The 12,811-nt window shown below is 53.7% G+C and overlaps 1 protein-coding gene across 1 annotated transcript; it reads right to left on the reverse strand.

The window, feature by feature from the left end:
- Positions 1-3,172: 3,172 nt before the first annotated feature.
- On the reverse strand, positions 3,173-11,613 carry MISP (mitotic spindle positioning). The gene is made up of 5 exons (XM_053581614.1): positions 11,486-11,613; positions 6,085-7,835; positions 5,368-5,498; positions 4,315-4,353; positions 3,173-3,407 (listed from the first exon to the last, which is right to left on the reverse strand). The coding sequence occupies exons 2-5, from the start codon at positions 7,757-7,759 to the stop codon at positions 3,318-3,320; spliced, it is 1,935 nt and encodes a 644-aa protein (XP_053437589.1). The 5' UTR covers positions 7,760-7,835; positions 11,486-11,613; the 3' UTR covers positions 3,173-3,317.
- Positions 11,614-12,811: the final 1,198 nt, after the last annotated feature.

Raw genomic sequence — 12,811 nt, forward strand, 5'->3', positions numbered from 1 at the left:
AAGCGATTCTCTTGCCTCAGCCTCCCGAGTAGCTGGGACTACAGGCGCCTACCACAACGCCCGGCTATTTTTTGGTTGCAGTTCAGCCGGGGCCGGGTTTGAACCTGCCACCCTCGGCATATGGGGCCAGCGCCTTACCCACTGAGCCACAGGCGCCGCCCATGCTCTTTTTTTTTTAAGACCCAGTCTCAAGCTGTTGCCCTGGGTAGAGTGCTGTGCCATCATAGCTCACAGCAAACTCCAACTCTTGGGCTCAAGAGATCCTCTTCCTCAGTTTTTCTATTTTTAGTAGCGACAAGGTCTCACTTTTACTCAGGTGAGCTTGAACTTGTGAGCTTAAGCAATCTACCCACCTTGGCCTCCCAGAGTGCTAGGATCGAATTGTATGCTTTTATTTTATTATTTTATTTTTTATTTTAGGACAGAGTCACTATGTTGTCCTTGGTAGAGTCCCATGGTATCATAGCTCCCAGCAACTTCAAACTCCTGGGCTTAAGTGATTCTCTGGTCTCAGCCTCCCAAGAAGCTGGGACTATAGGCACTCACCACAATGCCCCACTATTTTTAGAGACAGAGTCTCACTCTTGCTCAGGCTGGTCTCAGACTCTAAGCTCAAGCAATCCGCCCATCTTGGCCTCCCAAAGTGCTAGGATTACAGGTGTGAGCCACCACACCCAGCCAAATTGTGCACTTTTAATGTATACAATTTTTTAGGATGAGTGAATTTTATGTGGTTAGTAAATTTTGTCTCAGTAGGGACAATATTGCAAAATCACTTCACAGAGGGTGGAGCTCAATGTGCCATCTGCACTGAACTTGACAGATAACCAGCTCTTGGAGAAGCAACATTCCACCACCAGCCCTAAGCCCCTGGTGATCCATCATCACCACCCTGAAGGGGACCAGCCCCTGAATTATGACCTGCGTGCTGATGTGTGAATTCCCATCATTTCCCCTCAGTCTTCTGCTGAGTGGCTGAGACCCACATCCGTGGGGATAGCCGTGTGATGGTGCTCTAGGCAAATCTGCAGGGCATGCCAGACTGGGGTTATATGTGGCTTAAATGTCTGAGCTTTGATCTGGATGCCAGGTTAGGGAGCCTCCTGGAATGTGACCTGCTGGGCCCCTGTGGCCCCCTCCACCCCAGATGGAGAGAATCACTCCAGACAGGTGGCTCCTCTTTCAGCCTCAAACTGGGGAAACTGCATTACTTCTGAGGACTCTATGGCATGGAACAGAGGAAGTCAAGGCTGAGCTGAGAAAAGGTTTTAAGGTTTGGTATGGAAAAGGGAGAGAAAGGAATAAAAAAAAAGAAAAAAGGAGAGAGAGAGGGCATCGCCTGTGGCTCAAAGGAGTAGGGCGCCGGCCCCATATACTGGGGATGGCAGGTTCAAACCTGGCCCCGGCCAAAAACTGCAAAAAAAAAAGGAGAGAGAGGAAGGGAGCACAGGGACAGAGGATGGGCACCCAGGAAGATGGGATGGGATGGAAGATGGTGGAGAAACCCTGAGACTCATCCCAGGGTGTGTTTGAGGCCCTTCCTTCCTTAAGAGGTATGGCAGACCCCACATTTGATTCTTGGGGCTCTCTCTATGGACACACACCCTACTTCCATAAAATTGAGGTTTTGCTTAGAACAGAGGCCTTCCCCGTCAGACTGCGGTCTCCCTGAGGATGGTGCCCTGCCTCCACCCTCAGTCTCTGCTTTGTCCAGAGGGAGCCCCTCCACCCTCTTCCCTGGCTGGCCTGGGCCCCCCAAGCCCCACCCCTGACTATCTATTTTGGGCCCACATCTGCCTGCCTGGGTCTGGCGTGGGCCTCCCTAAAGACAGATTTCTTAAAATAGCTGTTGCAGCAGTTTTCCCTGCAGCAGTGGGCACTAAGGAGCCATTGGCAGGCCAGGCTGGCCAGGGTGTAATTAACACCAGCTACTCCAGGCAGGGCTGGGGGATTTTGGGGGTTGAGGCCTATTTGGGGGAGGATCTGAGGACACATTCAGACACCAAACCTGATGTCAATGCTTCCATGTGCTGGCAGCGCCACCTAAGGCACACATAACCTACCTCCATCAAGTAGAGGTCTTGCTTAGGACAGGGGCCTTACCCATCAGACTGGGCTCTCCCCAAGGATGGGGGTGTGTGTGCCTGCTGGGAGCCTGGCCCTATCACTATCACTGTATTTAGAGGGGAAATTGAGGCAGTGGGCATTCAGCAGATCCCCAAGACCACACACCCTGACCAGTAGGAGCCAGCCTCCCCTGGTGTGAGCCTAGTATACAAGTGGAGCTCCATTAATGACCTCTCCGACCTCCCCTACAACCCCGCAGGCTGGGGACTCAACAAGTGCTTAATAAGCTCTCCAAGTGCTGCTACTGATGTGGCAGGACAGGGCCAAGGGAGGTGGGTTGGAGAAATTGGGCCCAGGGCCCAGCATAACTGAAGGCATCCACTTGTGATTCAGGCACTCAACAAGCATAATTGAGCACCTACTGAATCCCAGATGCTGAGAATGTTCAACGTGCACCTGACAGTCCATCAAGGGGCCCACAGCTCAGTGGGGTGAGACCTAAGTCACACAAAAGATGAGTCAGACAGGGAGGCTCCGGGTGTTTCATCCACAGCAGGCAGGGCCAGGCAGGCAGCTCACTCCAGGTTTATTTCCTGGTCGACATGGATAAACAGTTTGAGGGTGGGAAAGAAAGATACCCTTCAATCCACAAATTGATTCTTTTATCTGCCAGGCAAGGAGGAGTATCCTCCCAGGACTCCACTGACGTCAGAGCTTATGCCCCATAGGTGTTACTGGGGGCACTGAGAAGTTTGAGAGCTGCACAGAGGCCTCCAGTCCTGGGGGCTCAGGTCTCCTCTCTCAGACTGGAAGGTTCCCCAGGATCTTCCCTCTCATATTGGGATTTCTCAAACACTCCCTCCAACTCATAGATCCTCAGGGCATCAGGATTGGCCTCCCTCCCTGACCGGTCACTCTGCCCTCAGATGGATAGAGACAAACTATATCTGAAGGCGGAGAAGCGGTTCTCCTTATTTCTTGGATGCCAGAGCATTTGGCAAAGTCTTAGAAGTAGAAATAATTGCAGGTGTAGACCCCAAAAGTAGAAAAAATTCTCCAGGAAAATAAGAAATGGAAAAGAAAACCCTCCAGTCTAATATATACCCGCTACAGGATTGTTGGCACATGATTTGTGGTTCTCAGATCATGGACTTAGACAGGGCCCTATCTCCTATGGTAAGGAGCTTGGTGACAGTCTTGGCAGTTCCCACAAGGGTCAGGGAAGGAGGGTGGGCACCCTGTCCCCAGGCTCAGTCCTCATCCTCACTGGCGTAGATGCGGGATTCCCAGCGTTCTGCCATGGCATTCTTGTGGCGGGTCACCCGTGTGGCTTCCAAGATCTGTACAAGAGGAGGTATGAAGCCCCCCACATCAGGGTTCTAATTACCTCCCCCACTCATCTCCTCCCACTGCCATTTCATAGGCTAGGAACAGGGGTGAAGTAGTTCCATCCCCTCCTCAGTTTCAGACCCTCTGCTCTTAATAACGTGATCAAGGAACATAATTTATGCTGAGTTTCATGACAAGGAAAATGCCTAGATCTGGCATTTTGGATTCAGCACAAGGAATTACAAGTGTCCTCCATAAATCAATTGAGGTAGCTAGGCTTTCTTTCTTTCATGGCATCACAGCTCACAGCAACCTCCAAGCCCTGGGCTTAGGTGATTTTCTTGCCTCAGCCTCCCAAGCAGCTAGGATTACAGGTACCCACAACAATGCCTGGCTATTATTTTTTTTTTTTTTTGTGGTTTTTGGCCGGGGCTGGGTTTGAACCCGCCACCTCTGGCATATGGGACCGGCGCCCTACTCCTTGAGCCACAGGCACCACCCAGCCTGGCTATTTTTTATTGCAGTTTGGCCAGGGCCGGGTTCAAACCCGCCACCCTCGTATACGGAGCCGGTGCCCTACCCACTGAGCCACAGGCACCACCCTGTAGCTAGGCTTTCTATACACTCTCAGATGCATCCCTCTCTCAAAGAAAGTGAATTTTTGGGGGGTCTAATCTGCTCAAAAACTTTCATCATCTGGTAAAGAGGTGGCATGTGAATCTTTAATCTATACCTATGGTAGGCATCACAAGCAGTTCACAGCAAAATCCACCTCAGGCAGACACTACCAGTTCAGAAGATACCAGTACAGTTCCTACACTTAGGAGAGAGGAACTTTCAACTGCCTCCACCCCTCCTTGCAGGGAGCACAGACCAGGAGGGAGAAACCTGTGTTCTCACCCCCAGGAGCATACTCACCTCTGAGTTGATGCGGTCCAAGGGGTTGATTCCAGCATACTGCGGGGAAGGAATGTGAGTCAGCTGGGGGCTTTCCTGGCCCAGCCAGGACTCCACTTGGGGCAGATGGGAAGGCATTCTCTGCCCATAGAATTGCTATAAATGTCCCACAATCACTCCAGACTCAAGGCCACCCACTATGCTGTTCCCTCATGCTGTTCTCTTCACCACAGCCTCTGCCCAACATTTGTAATGATTTTATTTCACTTATAACAAAGACAGCAGTATTTGTGGCACTTTTAACGTGTCTCTGAGTGCTTGACACACATATATGATCCCATTTCATCCTCTCACAGAGGGTCAGAGGGGATCCCATTTTACAGAGGAAAAGACTCAGGGCCAGAGAGGGGCAGCATTTTGCCCAGGGTCACACAGCCAACAAGTGGCAAGGCTGAATCTTGAACACAGTCACTGGTCTAAGTCCAGTCACTCTACCAGGTCAGCCTTTGAACAGCAGGTAAGCGAGGCTAGGGTGTGTGTCATTCTCTGTGGTGTCTAGGAGGAGCCTGGGGAGAAGGGGCTATGGCCTCAGAGTTATCCATGTGGGGTCTGGAGTCAAGCCTGGTTCATAAGCTGTGTGAATCTGGGCATGTAAGAGCACCAATGTGCTAAAGCTGTGGCTCCTGCAAAACCCTGGGCCGCAAATGGCACATCACACGTGCAGTGTGGATAATGGCAAAAATAATAAAAACATTTGAATGATGAAGATGATGATGATAGATTACCACTGTTATCCTCCTCTAAGCAGAGCCTGTCCTCTGAGCCTAGAGACATCCTCACAATAAGGGAAAAACATCCCTCTACAGGGTGGCTTTTCAGAGCAGAAGCCCAAAAGCAAGAAGATATCTAGTTTATCATCTTATGCCTCACATGTGGGGGAGACTATGGCACAGTCACAAGTGGAGCAGTGAGGGAGACGGTGCTTGAGCCCAGGTAAGACATGAATCACCATGGCCCTAACTGGGGGCTGTGAGACCTCAGCCTGGCCTCTGGGGGGATAGGTGCCAGACTCACCCATTGCTCCTTCTTAATTCTCTGCACAGGAGCCCTGTCCACTGGATCTTCTGCTGTCCACACCAGGCCAGAGTGCAATTGGATGGGGGTGAATAAGGGTGACTCAGACACTGAGTAGCTGCCCATGATGCCTGTGGGAGAAGGGGAGAAGGAGGAGGAGAGAGCATTGAGGAGGGGAGGACCTAGTTTAGACCCCACCTCAGGTCACAGAGTCTCTGACTCCACCTCAGGTCACAGAGTCTCTGACCAAGAGACTAGAGAAGTTAAGAAGACAGCTGAATGGACAGACAGAGCAGACCATTTGGGAAAACTTTAGGCAGATTTGCCAAAATAGCCAGTTAGGAGAAATTGTTGATGGACAGATGGCCATAATGCAAGGTGAAAAACATTAAAAGTAACCTGAGGAATATTTCATATTGACAAGAGGGAACTATCGACCAAAAGGTAAAACATCTGTGACTCTGTATGCACCTAACAACAATGCACCCAAATCCATAAAGCAAAAACATCAAGGCAGATTTGACATCTGTCTCCAAAATCTACAGCTTAAGCAGACAAGCAGGCAGATCAGCTGACTAGGGGAGTGCACAGGTCAGGAAGAGACATTCCCCCTATCCCAGCCCTTCCTGACATCCTCAAACTCCACCTCCCCATCCTACTCTGTTTCAACCTTTCAGACCCTAAGCAAAGTCACCATTCAGAGGACCCTCTCCTCACCGGATGCCTGGGAGGAGCTCCTGGAGTCTTGGCCACAGCTCTCACCAGGTGTTGGAGAAAAGACCTCGGGGAAGAGTGCATTCCTCCTCTCCTCTGCCACTTCCCGCTCCCGGCGCAGGACACTCTCCACCTCCCTCTCCAGCAAATCAGATGACTGGGACCTCTGCAGCCTCAGTGCTGGGCCCCCAGGAACATCCCAGCCCCAGACCTGGAGGGCCTCGGCCTGCTGGGGCATATCTGGAGCCCTGAACCGCAGAGGGCGCAGGCGGAAGTATTCCCCTCGCACCACACCCCTTTTGGCTCGCAGGGGTCCCTGTGGGGGCTTTGGGCACTCTTGCTTTGTGTTCAAGGGTTTTCCAGTGGATTCTGAGAGATGCCTCCAAAACCCTTTGGCCTTTGGAGAGGCTGGAGCCTTGACCTCCTCTTTGGAGACATTGCCAGGCTTGCTGTAGGCTCTTCCAAGGACTGAGAGCTCTAGTGGGGGGTTCCCAGGGTTCAGGTATGGCTGGTAGGCTTCAGGGGGGATGCGGTTCACCTTCTTCACCTGTGGATCTGGGTCAGCTGCTTGGGCATCTTGAAGTGGGCTCAGGATGGCATCTGAGCTGTAGGCTCTCTGGCGTCCAGGCAGGGGGTCCTCAGGGACCCAGCCAGGTGTGGAAGCCTGACTCACCTGCAGGCCCTCCCGCCGGTGGTCTTCCTCTCGCTGTGTCCCTTGCACCATATCCCATTGCACGTAGAGAGATGGGCGCCCCCTGTTGCGCCGTGGGGCTGCAGTCAGGCTTGCTGTGGTCAGCAGTGGTCTGGTGGGAATCTCCACCAGCTCATGGCCAGCTGCCCGCCGAAGCCCCCTCTGTTCACGCAGGTCTGCCTCACGCTCCTGGGCCAGTCGGATCTCCCGCTCAATGGGTGTCTCTTTGGGAGGCTCTGGGGAGTCCACTTGGGACCAGGAGCCAGAGTCATCCCCAGCTGGGATGCTGGAATGTGTGGGGAAACCTTGGTACTTCTTCTCTTCCCTGACCACCTCCTTCATCTGTGGCTCAATGGGGATAACATACCCGTTGGCCAGGGGTGATCTGTTCAAGGACCCCAGTGGTACACGTGTTGGGGGTGCCCTGGCCAGGGGTTGCCGGGGGCCCTCTTTGCTCGCCTGCTCCAGGTTCAGGAACTGCTGCCGCACTGCCAGGAAGTTGATCTGCCCCCTGTCGACCACGTCCTCCTCTAGGCGTGGAGGACAAGTTGGGCTGGGGGCCTTGAGGTCTCCATGGTCAGGGCTGCCCTGGAGTGTGGCTACTGTGCCACTCTTCCTGACAGCCTGGCCCTGGATGACAGCCCAGCGTTCCCGCTCCAGGTCCTGTGGCCTCTTGGAGAGGGTGTCCTTGGCATCCAGGTGGTAAGCCTCCATCTCCTCATCTTCCTCATCCTCTGGGTAGAGTGCCCCTGGGGAGCGCTCAATGGGGTAGCTATGCACACTGTAGGATGCCTCTGTACTTGATGCATCCAGCCAGGCTTCAGGGGCAGTGGACCATGCCTGCTGCTTATCCTGACCCCAGCTGCTTGCCTCAGGACCTACGCCCACCAGCTGGAATGTGTAGCTGGTGTCTCCATCAAGCACCAGGCCAGTGACACGGGGTGAGTGGGGGACACCCAGAATAGGGTATCTGGTCACTCGGTCCATTGCCTCAGGAGGTGGAGAGACCTCCAGGTTCACTGAGGGAGGATAAGAAGGAAGAGATGCCCCCAAGTCAGTGCACCTGGGGAGAGAAATAATTTTGAGTCCCTCAAAGGCAAAAGTCCCAGCCACAGGTACCAGCTTCTCCCTTTCCACCCTGTGGTCATCATGAGACTACTTCTGTGATTATTTTCATTTAGCCTTTTCAGATGGTCCTTTGCTGAGAAACAACAAGTGAGGAAACTGAGGCCCAGAGAAGGGCAGTGACTAGCAGCAACCCATTTCCCAGCTCCCACACCCTGGGCCTCTCTTCTGCACCTGCTCAGCAGGACACCTTGTCCCACACTAGACAACATTCCCACCCCCACTACTGCATCATAAAGCCAGGATGGGCCTTGGACCTTGTCCCATGGGGCCTGGGTGGGGCCATGAAGCCTATGGGCAACACCCTGTCTCAGTGCCCCTGCCCTCTCCCCAGGGTCCAGATTCCAGGCCTCTACTTGTTTTTTTTCTGAAACAGAGTCTCACTTTTTCACCCTTGGTAGAGTGCCTTGGCATCACAGCTCACAGCAACCTCAAATTCTTGGGCTTAAGTGATTCTCTTGCCTTAGTCTCCCAAGTAGCTGGGAATATAGGTACCCACCAAAACACCCAGCTATTTTTTTTTTTTTTTGCAGTTTTTGGCCGGGGCTGGGTTTGAACCTACCACCTCCGGCATATGGGGCCGGCACCCTACTCCTTTGAGCCACAGGCGCCGCCCAACACCCTGCTATTTTTTAGAGACAAGGTCTCGCTTTTGCTCAGGCTGGTCTTGAACTCGTGAGCTCAGGCCTGCCTCGGCCTCCCAGAGTGCTAGGATTGCAGGTGTAAGCCACTGCCCCTGGCCCTTCAGGCACCTTCTTGAAGGCTGCACCCCTGCTCCCACACTCCTTGTTTTCTGGCATCCACAAGGTGCAGTTCTCATGCCCAGCTAGGGTGCTCCAGGGCACCATCTGTTCTTGGCACAAGACCTCAAATGCTGCAAGTGCCTCCATTTCAAACCTGACCCTCTTTCTCTGTGCAGCTCTCAGCTTCAAAGCCCCTGTTTCTATTCCTCCACCGCTGCCTTCATTGTGGCCTGTGGGACACCTCTAGGGAGCCTGCTGGATTGTCCTTCCCCTTGAATCCATCACTGAGGTGTCCTGAGGGTCAGGCCTGCACCAAGCACCCAAGTTTTAGGCCTTTCTGAGCAAAGAAAGGCCTCCCTGAGAGCACAGGGACTTTGGAGCTCCCCAAACAGCCCTTGATGCTCCTGGTTGTACCAAAGCTGTCATTTAGATTCCCTGCCTTTAACACTGACTGGCTTTTAAGAGCTCAATGTCATTCTAAAAAGGAAAACATAGCCCCTCCATGAACTGAAACGTGGCATCAAGCAACATAAAATCAATCACGGAGAACAATGATATAACTGACACGTTACGTGCCACACAACCTTTTGTAGATACCGAATATCAAAAACTGCAATAAGGAAAACAACAATGAAAAAACAAGTAGTCTTGGGGAATAAATCCCAGCCAAACACAGCTGAGCCTCAGTCCCAAGGGGCAATAAGCATATAACCTCTACCCTTCACCTCTCCTTTGTCACCCTAGAAGTCCCGTTTAAGCTCTCCTTTACTCCCACCTGAAACCATGGCCCCAGGGAAGCATCCCTCCCACAGCTTATGGCCTGGTATACAGCAAATACTCAATAAAGACTGGCTGAACAAACACCACTTGCCCCAAGTGCTCAGGCAGGGACGTCATTTCAAGTGGCAGATCTGTCCTGCTCTCCCACCCCAGTCCTACCCTCTGGCCCTGCCCTGATTCCAAAGGGTTGGGCAAGTCTTGGCCCTGTCCCTGTACCTTAGGGCTTCCTGGGGAGGGCAGGTGCAGTGTGACGACAGAAGTGTTTGCTGAGTGAGTGGATGGATGTTTAACCTATCAGGAATTACAACCCACAGCAGACAATAACTCCAGGGGGAAAGTGAAAGACGGGTCTAGGCTTTAATGGGTGTTGGATTCCTGATGAGGTGGGGTGTGGGTGGGGGCATCGCTTTCTGCTAGGCTCATTCCTCCCTGGTGAATCACGGAGGCCAGCGGGATGGGTGAGGCTCATGTCCTAGCCTTGGGTTCAAGGCCTCAGGACCCCTATCACCTGTGGCCTAAGTAAATTGCAGTTGGCCTCTACTTCATTTTTCCCTCAGACAGCACCCTGTTCCTGGTATACAACAGGCATTCAGCAAATGCTTTCACAGTGGTCATGGTGTTTCCTGCCATCATCATTTAAACCCAGGATCCACCACCCATCTCAGGGTGATTCAAAGGCAGGTTTCTCTCTTGCAGGGCCTCTGGGTGAGGGAAAGTGTTATATTCATAGGGGAGCAGAGAAGCCCTGGGGAGGGAAGCAAGGAAAATCACAGCAAAACGATTTTAGTGCCTTCAACACCAAGCACCTCACAGGAGCCTGAGATAAGGGAACCACTTTTGCTCCTAGTTTATAGCAGAGAAAACTGAGTCCCAAAGAGGGGAAGCTGCTGGCTCAAACTCACATAGCAATGACAGAGCAATAGGATTTGATGAGAGCCCTTACTGCCTCCTACAGGAAGCCCCCCGGACTGCTCTGCCCTGCCCTGCCCCACCCTGTACCTTGTCAGACTGAAACTGTATTTATGGTCCCTGGTGTCCCAAAACTACTTCCTCATCACACCACTGGCCTCCTGCCCTGAGCAAAGGCCCCCTGGAAAGGTTGGGGCTTGGACAGAGTGGATCCTACAGCAGGGATCTGGGGTTCCTCTGCCCATCCCTTGGTCTTCAGGCCTCCTAGGCTCCAGTTTGGACAGAGTCCCCCATGCTTAGAGTCACTCTGGCTCCATGAGTCCTAGCCTGAGTCCCTGCCAGTCCCCCAACATGCATTCTGAGTCCCACCCTGAACACACAGGCTCCCAGGCTGACCCCCCCAGCACCCCAGGAAGAAGCTGCTCCCACCTGGACACAGCCTGCTCCTCCTCCATGTCTTAGGGCTGCAACCCCAGATGCCTGGGTGGGGGCGGGGGGGTATTAGTGCCCAGAGCCTCCCAAGAAGGGGTCTGGCTTGTACCCACAAGCATCTTCCTGGAAGCTCCTGAGATTTCTATGACCAGTGGGGCCTCTCTGCCTCTAGGTGTGCCAATCAGGCCCAGGGTTCAGAGATTTGGGTGGCCCCGGGTAGAAATTGAAGCCCTAGCAAGGTTTAGGGATGGGACCTCTGTTCCCCAGCAGGGGTGCCAGGCACAGATTTCAGGCCTCACAGCAATCTGGGTGCAGAGTGAAAGAAGGTGCCTGTTAGCCTGAGACCCCAGCTGGGCCTGCAGGGAGGGTTAGGGAGGGAGCCAGCCTTGGGAGCCCCCACCCCACATAAGATCCCAGCCCAGCCCCAGCCTTGCCAGATCTCACTCCACACGGGACCTCAGCCCAGCCTATACTCCCCAGCCTCACTCAGATTCCATCTCATGCAGGACCCCAGGCCAGCCCCATAGCCCAGCCTCATCTAGACCCCATCCTATGCAGGACCTCTGACCCCTAGTCTTACCTAGACTCTACCCAACCCAGGACCCCCAGGCTGACCCCCAACTCTGGCTTTCCCAGGCCCCACCCTACATAGGACCCCCACCCAGCCCCAGCCTCTGGCCTCCCCAGACTCCACCCCACAAAGACCCCTGGCTCCCAGTCTTACCTAGACACCACCAATGGGACTCTTGGCCTTGCTGCCAGCCCTGGCCTTACTAGCTCCTGGCTCCCAGCAACACCAGACCTCTGAAGCCTCTCAGTCTCAGCCCCAGCTCTCAATGGGTACAGAGGCCTCCCAGTTCTTCCCCGCCCACCAGGTTGCCAGGGCACAGAAGCCCCACCCAGGGGAAGCAGGTGTCCCCTTCCTCTCAGCCCCACCTGGGCTCAAGAAACAAAGTCCAGGAGCAGAGGGAGAAAGATGACACCTGGGTTGGGCAGAGCCTGAGCCAGGCCCCTGTAAGCTGCCCCTGGCCCAGGGCCTCCATTAAGCCCTGTGGAGCCGAACTCAGCCTGAAACTTCCCCTACTGCTGCACCCTTGCCCTCCTTGCCCTCCCCCCACCTCCCTGTGCTGCTCAGAGAAGCATACCACTTGCCCAGGGTCACACAGCAGCTCAGGGGTCACAGCTGCCTGTTTCTCCAGCAGGGCAATGCACTGTCTATCAAATTCCTGTGCCCCTGGCCTAGCCCAGCCTTTGGGGCCACCCCTCTTCCTTGGATAGGCCAGACTTGCCAAGCTCTGAGGGTGTTCAGCTAGGCTTGGGTTTTTTTGTTTGTTTGTTTGTTTGTTTTGAGACCGAGTCTCAAGCTGTCGCCCTGGGTAGAGGGCTGTGGCACCTATCGCAGCAAACTCAAACTCTAGGGCTTAAGCAATTCTTTTACCTCAGCCTCCCAAGTATCTGGGACTCGTAGGCTTGGGTTTGAATTCCCCCAACCTCCATGAGTTTTGTTTACTCCTCCAGAAAATGGGAACAGCACAGCAGTGGTTCCCTTGGGGTGGCTGGGAGAACTCCCCAGGTCCCTTCCATATAAAGGACTGAACCAGGGCATCAGAAGGCCTCAGGGAGAGATGGGGACACTGAAGCCCCAGGCATGCACCTGTCCTCCCTGATTCTATTCTTGTTCAAGTAGCAGAGAATCTGCCAGGGCCTTGGGTCGCCTAGCATTTGTGGAAAGTCCGGCCACTAGACCCAGAACTGTCTACAGGGGCAGGAGACATAGCAGAAGTGACCTCAGGATGGGGCTCTGTCCTGACTTCCCCCTTGGCTGGCTGTGGGACCCCTGAACCTCAGACTCCTCTTCCAGAAAATGGGTCCCCAGCTTCAAAGCCAGCAGGGCTATGTGGGGTTGGGGGATTAAGGACAGATATGGACAAGGGACCCATCCCAGAATAACAGCTTGAGCACCTACACTCCTGGGATGCACAGCCTTCAAGTCCCTCCATCCCTGCTTTGCAGATATGGAAACTGAGGCACAGAAAACTTAAAATCCAGT

This window comes from Nycticebus coucang, chromosome 2, assembly GCF_027406575.1.
Source record: "Nycticebus coucang isolate mNycCou1 chromosome 2, mNycCou1.pri, whole genome shotgun sequence".
Lineage (NCBI taxonomy): Eukaryota > Metazoa > Chordata > Mammalia > Primates > Lorisidae > Nycticebus > Nycticebus coucang.

Coding starts and splice junctions, on each gene's coding strand:
- MISP (XM_053581614.1), bottom strand. CDS start 7,759: ATGGACCGAGTGACCAGATACCCTATTCTGGGTGTCCCCCACTCACCC. Junction 5,499..6,084: donor GAGCTCCTCCCAGGCATCCG/GTGAGGAGAGGG, acceptor CTTCTCCCACAG/GCATCATGGGCAGCTACTCA. Junction 3,408..4,314: donor TGGACCGCATCAACTCAGAG/GTGAGTATGCTC, acceptor CCTCTTGTACAG/ATCTTGGAAGCCACACGGGT.